At 34.1% G+C, this 11879-nt stretch overlaps 2 protein-coding genes across 2 annotated transcripts; both read left to right on the top strand.

Annotated features, from left to right (window-relative positions):
* Window positions 1-3046: 3046 nt before the first annotated feature.
* On the top strand, window positions 3047-5819 carry LOC111366322 (annexin D8-like). Its single transcript, XM_022987063.1, has 4 exons — window positions 3047-3520; window positions 4219-4437; window positions 4566-4655; window positions 5410-5819. The coding sequence occupies exons 1-4, from the start codon at window positions 3089-3091 to the stop codon at window positions 5620-5622; spliced, it is 954 nt and encodes a 317-aa protein (XP_022842831.1). The 5' UTR covers window positions 3047-3088; the 3' UTR covers window positions 5623-5819.
* Window positions 5820-6535: 716 nt separating this feature from the next.
* Window positions 6536-8210, top strand: LOC111366323 (18.1 kDa class I heat shock protein-like). Its single transcript, XM_022987064.1, has 2 exons — window positions 6536-6792; window positions 7656-8210. Exons 1-2 carry the CDS (start codon window positions 6693-6695, stop codon window positions 8117-8119), a joined length of 564 nt encoding a protein of 187 aa, XP_022842832.1. The 5' UTR covers window positions 6536-6692; the 3' UTR covers window positions 8120-8210.
* The last annotated feature ends 3669 nt before the right edge of the window (window positions 8211-11879 follow it).

Genomic DNA, 11879 nt, shown 5'->3' with positions numbered 1-11879 from the left:
AACCACACAATTTTATATAAAATATTATTACATGTAAATAAAAAAAAAAATTCATTCTTTTTCAACCACACATTATTAAAAAAAAAAAACACTATTTCAAACATTAAAATTTGGAAAAAAAAAATGAAGGCCAAATGGGGCTTAGTATTCATTCATCTCGTTTAAGGAGATTTTTTTGAATTATTCAAGATCCAGGATTCCATGATACTTGTGATTCTGTCAATTTTTGCTCGAGTATATGAGTTTGTTTCATTTCAAAGCACTGATTTCTCGTAACAAAGTTGGTTTTTAAGACTTAGTAGAACATGGTGGGAAACACACCCACATTTTGGTGCCTTAACATGGTCTCATCTAGTTTTGACAAATTTGATAACTAAGTTTTAACCACACGTTGAATAGAAGCACGACTTTTTAATTACAAATTCCATCAACTTACATCAAAATCTACTATAAATCTTCTTTTTATCTAAGCCATATTCAAGTAAAACAATCAATTACATATTCAGGGCAGTTTTAAAATCAACAAAATTCCAAATAATTTTTATGAAAGCTATTTGAACAGGGAAATAGAAACAATGATAGTTGATCTTCCAAAAGGTAAACTTTCTTGCTTAAGTTCTTGTGACAACCTTTCCTGGAGATTCGCGAGTGGACAAAGAAGGGAAAAATAGAAGGGAAAAAAGAAAAACGAATCAAGTGCCAACAATGGGAGAATTTTTTTGTTTTGAGTAAAAATATGGTTCAATTTATTTTTTGGGCTTCTACAAGATTTCTATTTCTTTTATATGCCTGTGGAAGTTTATCGATGTATCTTTCATGTGTCGTGGCTTTAGAATGAGATTTTGAGTTTACTCTAAGAATGTGTTTGATTAGCTTTATTTTTCATGGAAATGACATTTTTCCATCAAAATCCCTATTTTTTGGAGTGTTTGATAGACAATTTTTTCCACCGAATGTATTTTCCAACTTTTGGTCACGTGATTATATTTTCATCAAAAATAAAGAAAATATTTTCTTTAGGGAGCATGATTTTTATTTTTCAGGTAATTCACTCTTTCTTTCTCTCTCTTATCTATCCACTCTCTTTCATCTACTCATCAATAAAAAATGAACAAGTATAATATTTTTTAGTTTGAAAATTAACTCAATTTTAACTCGTTTAATTATTAATTTTCATACCTAGAATTTATTTTCTTTTCAAGCAAATTTTATGTTTGCAATCAAATGCACCCTAAGATACTTGTGTCGACATGATCCTTACAATATTAGAATGACGAAGTCTAATTGACTGACTCCTAATCGGTTTCGTTCAACAAGGTCAACTTGTCAATTCCTTATACAAAAAAATATAATATATGACATGAATTCTGAGCTTTCTCTTATCGATAGGCATCAATTCAAGTTGCTGGGTGACCTAACTAAGAGTATTAAGGGAATATAATCCCACATCGGTAAAATACTGAAACAATGACCAATATATAAAGGATTGGGACACTCCTCTTAATAAGGTTGACGTTATTAAGATAGACCACAACTCTTAACATGGTATCAGAGTCCATTAAGCTCCAACGAGCGATTCGATCTGATTAAGTCTCTAAAAATGAGTACACGAATTTCAAGATTGGTCTGCTCAAACGAGCCACCATCTTGTGGGGGCATGTTAAGGGAATATAATCCCACATCGGTAAAATACCGAAATAATGACCAATATATAAAGGATTGGGACACTCCTCTTAATAAGGTTGACGTTATTAAGATAGACCACAACTCTTAACATGGTATCAGAGTCCATTAAGCTCCAACGAGCGATTCGATCTGATTAAGTCTCTAAAAATGAGTACACGAATTTCAAGATTGGTCTGCTCAAACGAGCCACCATCTTGTGGGGGCATGTTAAGGGAATATAATCCCACATCGGTAAAATACCGAAACAATGACCAATATATAAAGGATTGAGACACTCCTTTTAATAAGGTTGACCTTATTAAAATGGACCAACTCTTAACAAAGAGTTCCTTCAGACTTGAGAGAATTTTTATCATGATAATAAATGCACACAAAATTTGTTCCCGTGCACGTGGTTTTTTCCTTTTCCTCGTTGTGGGAATGGTCGAGGTCCACTTTGAGTGGACAACTTTTTTGCAAATTTGTGACCGCACCATGTTGAAAAGTTGAAACTTTTAAAAGGGGCCACAATTTGTTTTTTAATATTATGCTACCAGCTATTCATTTTTCTTCGTAGGTTAAACATGTGTATATATGGGTGGCAAGAATAAAACTTGAGAACTTATTCAGTTTTTGATATCACGTTGAATCACTACGCACCTATTTGGCTCCATTTTAATTTTAATACATTTTTATCTTTTTTCTTTGTAATTACATATTTTTCAATAAAATAATATTACACGTAAATCTAAAATTTTTCATTCTTTTTAACCACACTTTCTTCACAAATTACTATCAGAAAGAAATTCCGTAATCTTACAATTGTAAGTTATTCTGCATTATTTTAATGAAATCTCTCCCAAGCATCAAATGAAAAGGATGGACAGGGACAGAAAGAAAAAAGCTGCTGAACAAGTGATGGGTTTTAAAAAAAGTAGGCAAAAGGACTCGTTGTCTACTAGGAAAGCCATGAATACTAGGCTAGAAAGAAATTTCATCTGGCCACTTGTGTAACAAGACAAACACATTACACAACATTTTCTGTTTTCTACTTACCCAAAAAACTTTTTCCAGACTTTTTGACTCCTTTCTGTCTTTGCCACCAATAAGCATTCAATAAACTACAATAAAACAAGCTATTCCTTGCCCTCCAAGTCTGTGCTTTGTTTCCTTTTTTTTCTCATGAAGTAATATATATGTTGAATTATCTCGTCTAAAAGTTGATAGGTTAGATATAATACAATCTTATCTTAAGATGTGCGCTAAATTTTAACGCACGTGGGTGGGGGCCAACATTTGAACGTGTGAACTTTATTTCATCTTATACCATATTATGCCACTCGTTTAAAGGTTATTGATATGACTTTCATTTAATATATATATTTCCATTCAATGGTCTTCGAGCACCATAAGTTCCATAACAATGACATTTTCAAGAAGTGAGAGCTGTGAGAATAGATGCAAAGAGATTCATAAATATTTGGGGGATGTAGTTTTTCTAATTCAAAATCTGGCTAGTCTTAGCCAAACTGAATGCAAGAAAATCAGAGACACATACACAGAAATTTATGGGGAGGATCTTGTTCAAATTCTTGGAAGCACAGCAATGGCTGGCCAAGAATCTTCAAGGACATGTGCAGCCTTGTCCAGTCTGATGCTTAATCCACACGAACGCGATGCAGAGGTGGCAAGAGAGGCGCTTAATGAGCCAATCAATTTTAAAGCTCTAGTCGAAATATTTACATGCCGAAAATCAAGCCATGTTCTTCTCTTACTTCAAGCTTATCGAACAAGATTTAGGAGGCAATTGGATCAAGATATTGCAAAGATTGAGCCTCCCAACCCATATCAGAAGGTAAGCATGTCATCTCGTTTATATGGTTATTTGGATACATTGACGTCTTGTTCTGTAACTTAGATGCTAAACACTTGGTAGAATTGAGCAAAAAAATTTGGAGTCAATGCTACGTTTTTAGGGATTAAGCCCCAATCACCATCCCCAAAGCAGTAATGAAAAGAAAGAAAAATGAAGATACACAGACTCATAGCTGCAGAATTTTTACGATGATCAAGAAGACTGCAATGTTTTTCTCACAAATCTTTGTTTAATCACACAATGAAAAATGCCCCTCTGTTACATCGTGCACACACAGAGAAAACAGCTTTCCCTTGTTCTTTTATATAACTTAGAAAATTAGGATGACTTAATAGTTCGTATCGATAGAATTGATCTCCTTCTCACAATGGGTAGGAGTTAAGTTGCCCACCCACAAACTTCTTTTTTCTTTTTTCTTTTTTTAATCAAAGAAAGCGGCTTGAGCCATCGATGTTGCGACGTGGTGGGCAAAGTGTATGCTGCCCACTGTGGGCAGGAGATTGGGTCTGTTCATATCAATACATGAATGTTCAATATATACTTATAATAGGTTGATATGCGGTTCAACAATTTAATTAGGCTGAACAAAGTTCAAACATATGTACCCAACATGCCCGGAAAAATTGGGGATTTTTCCTCATATAATCAGGAAATGATGAATGGCCTTTTGTTGACAGATATTGATGGCATTGTCTGCATCACACAAAGCACACAGTGCTGATATTAGCCAACACATTGCCAAGTGCGACGCAAAGAGACTTCATCAAACAGGAGAGGGAAAATCAGGAGCCATTGATGAATCTGTAGTTATAGAGATCCTCAGTAAAAGGAGCATTGCACAGCTCAAACTAACATTTTCCACCTATAACCATATTTATGGGCACACTTATACAAGTGTAAGGCATTGTATATGAAGTGATTTACACGTTTAATTTCCCAGTACTAATTGAAATTAGAGTTGCCAAACTCTTTTGAAAATTCTAACATTATTTTTTTGTCGACGTATCCCTTTATTTATTTTCAGTTTCTGAAAAATGAAAAGTTTGGAGAGTTTGAAGATGCAGTGAGAATGGTGACGAAATTCATATGCAATCCGCCAAAGCAGTATGCCAAGGTACTTTTTAATTCACTTCCTCTGTTGTAGACCCTTGTTAACTCTCTTGAAATAACGTCATTAGAAGTGATTGTTGATCAATGTAGGACCTTTCCCAAATATGGCCTACATAGTGTAGAATTAACGAAATCCATCTTTAGGAGATTTGTTATGGCATACCTCGCACTTTTTTTTTTTCTTCCTCTTTTGACAATAGAGAAATATGGTAATTGTGAGATAGAGCTAGCCTATTCATTACAGGAATCAATGCTGCGGACCGAATATTTTTTTCTTTCAAGGTTATGGAAGTCTAGTCAAGTCTTTTGGCAAAGTAGCATTTGTAAAGCTTACAGATAGAGACGCTCTTCCAACCCCCTCCACTTATTTTTCACTATAGACGAGGATTTAGCAGTCCTTTCTTTCATTTTCTGTTCCTTTCAGGCCTTGTGGTGTGAGACAAAGTGAAAAAGAGTCTTCTTTTTACATAATGTTTAATGGTCACATTAATTGAAGTATTTTAACGATGTTGTCATCTCCGTCTTCTTTTGTGGGAGTTGGTTTGACTCGACCCATTGATATAATCATGGATCGGTTCCATTTGATCCGATTTGATATCGATATGACCTTAATAAGTTTTGATTTTGTCCAAGGATGTTTGAGAAATGTGTATATATATATATATATATAGAAGTAAGGTCACTGTTGACCATGTCCATTTTAGAACATTTGCCTGATAAAGTAATCTATTAAATTATTTGTCATGTCTCTTTTGTAGACGTTGTATACATGCTTAAAGGGCACGACAACTGATAAGGGAGCTTTGATACGAATTATGATGAGCCGAGCCGAGGTCGACATGGACGAAATTCAGAAAGTCTTCAAGAAGAAATATGGTATGGAATTGAAAAGTGCCATATACGATAGTGTTCCAGCTGGGAATCACAGAGACCTTCTTGTTGCATTGGCCACAAAGGTCTCCCTAGATTGATGAATAAAGAGCACATCTTCAAAATTTCTAGCCTTAAAATTAATATAGCCTGGTAAAATTCTATATTTGATTCATAGTGATCCATCAAGACCAACATGGAATCTCAATCTTTGAACTCGTGGCAATAGAAACATTATTAGACTAAAAGTAAAGAAGTTTTATATAACTAAAATATTAAGAGTTTGAAATGTGTTATACATGTATTCTTTTTTGACTTTATGTTCAGTTCAAATAGGCCTCGGTCACTACCGACAACTAAGGGTTGCGAACGAGCCGAGCGCTCGTCGGCTCGTGGGCTCATATTAGCCCATGGGCCATTCGGGCTCGTATTGAGACGTGACATAGATCAAGTCGAGCTCAAATTTTTTTTCATGATCAACTCATGGGTAAAGCTTATGAGCTGGTTAGTCTTGAGCTCGTGGATCAACCCGTTTTTTGATTTATTTTTTTCGCTTATTTTATTAATTTCTTAAAAAAAGAGGGGGGATCATCTCGAGCTCGCTCGTGTCCACACAAATCAAAGGGTCGATTTGAGCATTCTTTATGGACCTGCGTCGATCTCATGTGTCTAAGGGCTTAATTGGCTCAATTCAATCCATTGCCATCCTTAAATACAGCGATTCCACATGTTAAATCAACTGAAAATGAATTATCCAAATGTCAAAAAAAAAAAAACACCGAGCAAAACAAATTCCTTGTCCCAATTAACAAAGAATAATGGGTAACATTCAAAATGGTGTTTGCATATTGTCCATGCCAACAGGAAAACCACACGTGAAAACTTTTTTCAATGGAATCAAGCAAACTCAAATCTTGAAAACCAAAAAGAATTCATTTTCTTTGTCACCACACGTGGAAACTGTTTTTAATGGAATCAAGCAATCTCAAAGTCTTAATACTTGAAAACCAAAAAGAATTCATTTTCTTTGTGAGGAGGAAACGAAAAGGAACCTCTTTAGACGTCCTATAAGGTTTCCTCAAATCATTTATTGGACATATAAATAACTTAAGGAGAAACATTTCTTCATCAATTACCCCAAAAACTTTTCAATAGCAACCAAGTTTAAGGTATGGAAGCCAAACCTGCAGACACATTTATTGAAGAATTTGAGCCTTTTTGTAAGTGGGAACGTAAGGACGATCGTGACGTTCTCGAAATCCATCTCCGAGGTATTGTCTTCTGCTTTTCATTTTCCCGTCTTTCTAATCTTCTGCAACATATTTGCTAAGCAATGCCAAATAGGATTGAACTTGACCTTAAATCTTTCTTAGTTCGAATAGAAATATGATTAAGTGCATATTTGGTATTGATTTTTCATCTCAAAAAATTAAGCCGTCATTTTTTACTTCTTCTCTCACATGTAGGACTCACTTTTCTCTTCAACAATCAAAAATTCTATTCTCAAAATCACTACCGAAGAAGCCCTAAAATTCTTGACCGAATGTTGTTTTTTTACTAATTTTCACAACTTCTATCCAAGTGTCTACTTTTGTAATTTCAAATTGATAGCTCTAATTCGGATTTTAGACAACTTGCTTATTTTGATAAAAGTTGATGAAATTTGTTGTTAAAATGTTATAGATCTTATAAAATGTGTAACTAAAATTAATTGACTTTGACTTACATTACCCAGCAGAGGCCTTATGTCTATGCCATTAAAAGATTGTGATGATTTCAAGAAAGAATATAAATGCAAGAAAAATAATTCTAGTTTGTAATCTATAATTAATAAAGTCCTATTAGTTAAAAGATCCTAATCGATAATAATCAACATCTAGGTCAATTTAGGGTGAGTATGAGCCCCTTTTGATTTTGAAAAATGTATTATGGAATGGTAAATTGATGAAAAATGTGTAATTAAAAAAGAAGGAAAAGTTTTTGGTCTACGAGTAATATTATTTTAAAGAAGAATTTGTGGTTAAAAATGGGTACCGTAAAAAAAATAATGTGATAGAATATGAAATAATGAGTGACAAACAGGGGCTTAATCAACATATAAGTTTATTAACAAAGCCCATAACTCTTGTTCAAGAATTCAAGAAGGAACAACTGAAAGTACAAATCAGCAATTTACGGATCCTCAAGATCTCAGGAGAACGTCCGTTAGATGGTTCAAAGAAAAGCAGATTCTACAAAGAAGTTCAAGTTCCAAAAGACTTCGACTCAACTGCAATTCGTGCAAAATTTGTCAATGGCTATCTCTACATTGTAATGCCAAAAAAAACTTCTCTCAGTGAAAAAAGAGAAGAAGCAGAATCTCTTCATGAAGATCAGACCAAAGAACAACCTCAAAATGGAAGTGGTCAAAAGAGCCGTAAACAAGAAACATCTGCACCTGTCGAATCTGCTGAGACTACACCAGCAGTGTCTGAACGGGCAGTTTGGCCAACATTACTAACGCTTGGCGAGGTAGTTGTGAGTCTTGCAGCACTGGTAGGTCTAATTGCTTATGTTGTTTACATGTATAGATTTATGGTTCCTCAAGGTGATGAGTAGTTTTAACTTGTACCTATCTAATATTCTAAGTCATTTGTATGTATTGAAGTTCTAGTGAACAATAAATGACAAAAACTTGTTTTTATTCTTAGAAAATCCACAAACTTAAGAGTGTGTTGAAGGGGCTGTGGCTCCTGCAGGGTCGCTGGTCGTCCGGCCATGTTCTTTTTCGAATTTTTTAAAAACAAAAGATTAACGAACTGGATATTTCTTTTCAATTAAGAAGTGTTAAAAGGAGCATAGCCCGACCTAGTTGACGTATATACAAACTCTATATTTAAATATTTAAAGTGTTGTTGGCGGTAAAGTGTGCAGTTTTTAAAAACTGTCTAATCATGCTACGACACGTGACACAATGTCAAATTTGATGTCAAATAAAATGTACAAGTAACATGATTGTTTTCATAATAGTAAGTGCAAGGGCGAAACCAAAGGGACCAAAAATTACTTTTCTAATAGACTAATATATAGAAAAAAAAACTCCTTAAAAAAAATAACAATAATAAATAGGCTTGGAGGGCCACCTCCGCCCCGGAGTACAGGTTAAAATTAAATTAAAAACAAAAAGTTTCGATAAATTCACAATCAGTAAATTACATTAGATGAGAGGTCATGACACTTGGAGAACTTCCATCGAATTTGTTTCTCAGGCCATGAAAGTGACTATAAGCACGAGCTTCAATTATTTTATTCATGTAGAATTATCCTTACAATTTATCAGTCACTCAATTTAATTTTATTATAAAAAGTTCCCCTGATGAGGCTGTATAAATTGACTAGAATTGACGTGAAATGAACAAGACTTGTGTTATTCAATTGTCGATTGTTTTAATCTACTAATATATTAGCTTTGTGAGGAATGAATTTGCACCATACCATAGTATAGAGAAATTAGTCACAAAAATGTTTCGAGAAATGGGAATAGCTTGTGTTATCACACTGTAATTTTGCAATGTTAGCGTTCGTAGTAAATTTATATTGGAGCATAATTTAGAACTTTATGATGGATTTATAAGAAACTCTATTGAAGTATATTGTCTATTAGGGGTTGCTTTCTATTAAAGATATTGATTGCCAGTAAGTTGCTAATTACCTAGCTAATATATTTTAATAGTAATTTGATATATTTGTCCAAACTAGAAAAAATATGCGAAATAAAGAATAAATGATAAAAAAAATCCAATGTCGTCGTCTTCAGGATTTGCTTCGGTTTTCATCCAGTTTTTTCCATCAAGTTGACCGCAAAAATATTTAGAACCTTTTTGTCAATAGCTTTTCCATCTCGTTTCTACCTATCAATCTTACTACATGTACATTTTGATTTACATCCTGACATACCAAAAAAAATGATCGTGAATCTTTGGTAATTTTCTATCCCATTACTACTTATATATCTGCAAAGAACTAGTTTATTATGGTGAGTTTCGTTTAAAAATTTTGTTTCCTTGTGAAATTGGGTTTTCCTTTGAGATTAATACTTCAAGGTTGATCACAGAGTCAGCCTGGGCCAAAGCCACTAAGGCAATGGCCTAGGGCCTCCAAAGTTGAGATCCTCCAAAAAAAAAAAATAATAATAAAAATAAATAAAGAAATAGTGTACTTGTTTAGCTTAATTATTTTTATATTTAAAATCTTTCCATAATTCCTTTGATACAATCTCTTCATTTAAATATAAAAATGCTATTTATTTAAATATTTAAAGTTTCTACGCTTGTTAAAAAAATAATGTATATGGGCTTCATAATAAATAGTCACTTATAACCTCAAAGTTCTCAAGACCAACCTTGCTTGAGCAAATCAACTTTTTTATGATGTGTTGTAGTGTTAAATTTGAAATCCTATTTGGTGTGGATTAAAATCAAATTTTTAATAAATTTTGATAACGTATGTGAGTGAAGAGTTATGGGTTCCATAAATTATGTGATTAAAATTATTGTTAATTTGATTTGAAATTTTCTAATTTTAAAAAGTACACACAAGCAAATAAATCATTTATGCAAATAAGCGGGTCGAGTTTGTCACTTCAATTTTTGGATTTTAGTGTGATGACAAGGCTAAACATAGATTATTTTATTTGTCTAATGACCAACATTAAATTTAGCACATATAAAAATATAATTAAAATTCGGGGTATTACAACAATTATCTTGTAAAACAATCCGTGACCATTTTTTGCGTTAAGTTGTTATTGGACGTGACCAATTCCATAATAGTAGTGGCAGTTTTCTACCAAGTTTGTCTTAATTTATGATTGTAACATGTTCTATGTTAATAGTGACTCTTTGTGACCATTTTTTGCATTAATTGTGACTCTCTGTAACCAAGTCTGCTTTAATTGTATTTGAATAGGTCCGAGTTAGTTGAAGTGTTTGCGACCTTTAATGCAATGAATATGACCTACTGTTATCTGTCTGTGAGTAAAATTTTTGCCAAAAAAATCATTTTGTAGGAGGAAGCCGGCTAAGAAAAATAGTAAAAAATTGCACATGCCATCTAATAGATATTCTATCTGTTTCGCGCGGGTTAGTCGCTAACAATTAAAAAGGAATCAGACGATTGTGTAAGGAACAAACATCTTGAGACAAAGTCCCAAAAAAGAGGTGTTTTTATTGGCGATGACTTTACAATTGGAAAATAAAACAGAATGCCTCCATGGGGCGCAAGCACACGAGTTACTGAAAAGAAGTGTTTAAAACTAAACTAAGAAATTGAAAGTTACATATTCTCTGTTTAAGAGTGTTTGATTAGGGGTCTTTTGCTCTATGTCTTTTTTTTCCTTTTATACTCCCTAGATGATCTCTTTGTGATCAACCGCTTAAAAACTGATTGATCGCTCTATAACTGCTCACTTTCTTCATAGTGGCCAACTTGTCATGGAACTGTCTTCTCTAACTGCTGCCATTACTTTTTGTCGTTCAACCGTCTTCAATTGAATTTCTTGAATCATGAAACGTAATAGGGTTACTCAATAACTGCTTCATTAACCGCACTTTTGCGTAACCATAACATCTTATGTTTGCTAAGTCCTGGGCGACTCGAAGGTTTGGGCGAGAACAGGGTCACAGCTCTGAGCGACTACATGGCAATCCATTCGCCCAAATCTTGGGCGACTTGCAAGCTTGGACGATGGTATTACTGTGTTCATGGGCTTCCCTATTTGGGCCTTTATCCTGAATATCCTAATTGGGCCGTTCTTTGGGCTATCTGATTTGGGATCTTCCAATTGGGTTTCATTCATTGGGCTATTCGATTTGTACTGAACTTTTTGTGTGTCAACAATTATCCCCCAATATGGCAGAATTAATACCAATTATTAATTTTTGCCATATTCACTTTGTGTTTCCCAGCAACATTCGAAATTCCCAAGAATTTCAATCATTGTTTTCTTCCATAGCCTGAAAAGGTGCGACGTTTGCAAACTCTTATAACCCCCAAATACACGTCATTTCATTGCACCACTAAATCACGCCTCATTGTTTCGCGCTTCTCTCTCGCAATATTACTGCTCATCTTCTTGCTTCTCTGCTACGTTTTTTAAGCAAACTTCGACAAACTCTATTTCGTTCCTAATGGCTGCTTCACAATCCCAGTCTGGTGACTCCTTCAGTTTCGAAGACTTCCAGAAACTCCTCTCTCGGCCATATATAACTCCGAACTTCCTTACACCAACCAATATCGAACTCAATGAGTTCTATCTAGGTCCTTCATTCAACAAAGCCGAGGCCATCAAGCAAGCGACGGTCGGTCAACTATTCCCTTG

Source organism: Olea europaea, chromosome 17 (genome assembly GCF_002742605.1).
Source record: "Olea europaea var. sylvestris chromosome 17, O_europaea_v1, whole genome shotgun sequence".
NCBI classification, from domain to species: Eukaryota; Viridiplantae; Streptophyta; class Magnoliopsida; order Lamiales; family Oleaceae; genus Olea; species Olea europaea.
The sequence above is the reverse complement of the archived record's forward strand: the minus strand, read 5'-3'. Positions and strand labels throughout refer to the sequence as shown.

What these genes read in the sequence shown, in the direction of transcription:
- LOC111366322 (XM_022987063.1), top strand. Translation starts at nt 3,089, where the DNA reads ATGACATTTTCAAGAAGTGAGAGCTGTGAGAATAGATGCAAAGAGATT. An exon ending in CTCCCAACCCATATCAGAAG is followed by an intron (nt 3,521 to 4,218) that starts GTAAGCATGTCA and finishes TTTTGTTGACAG; the next exon opens with ATATTGATGGCATTGTCTGC. An exon ending in CGCCAAAGCAGTATGCCAAG is followed by an intron (nt 4,656 to 5,409) that starts GTACTTTTTAAT and finishes TCTCTTTTGTAG; the next exon opens with ACGTTGTATACATGCTTAAA.
- LOC111366323 (XM_022987064.1), top strand. Translation starts at nt 6,693, where the DNA reads ATGGAAGCCAAACCTGCAGACACATTTATTGAAGAATTTGAGCCTTTT. An exon ending in TCTCGAAATCCATCTCCGAG is followed by an intron (nt 6,793 to 7,655) that starts GTATTGTCTTCT and finishes CTCTTGTTCAAG; the next exon opens with AATTCAAGAAGGAACAACTG.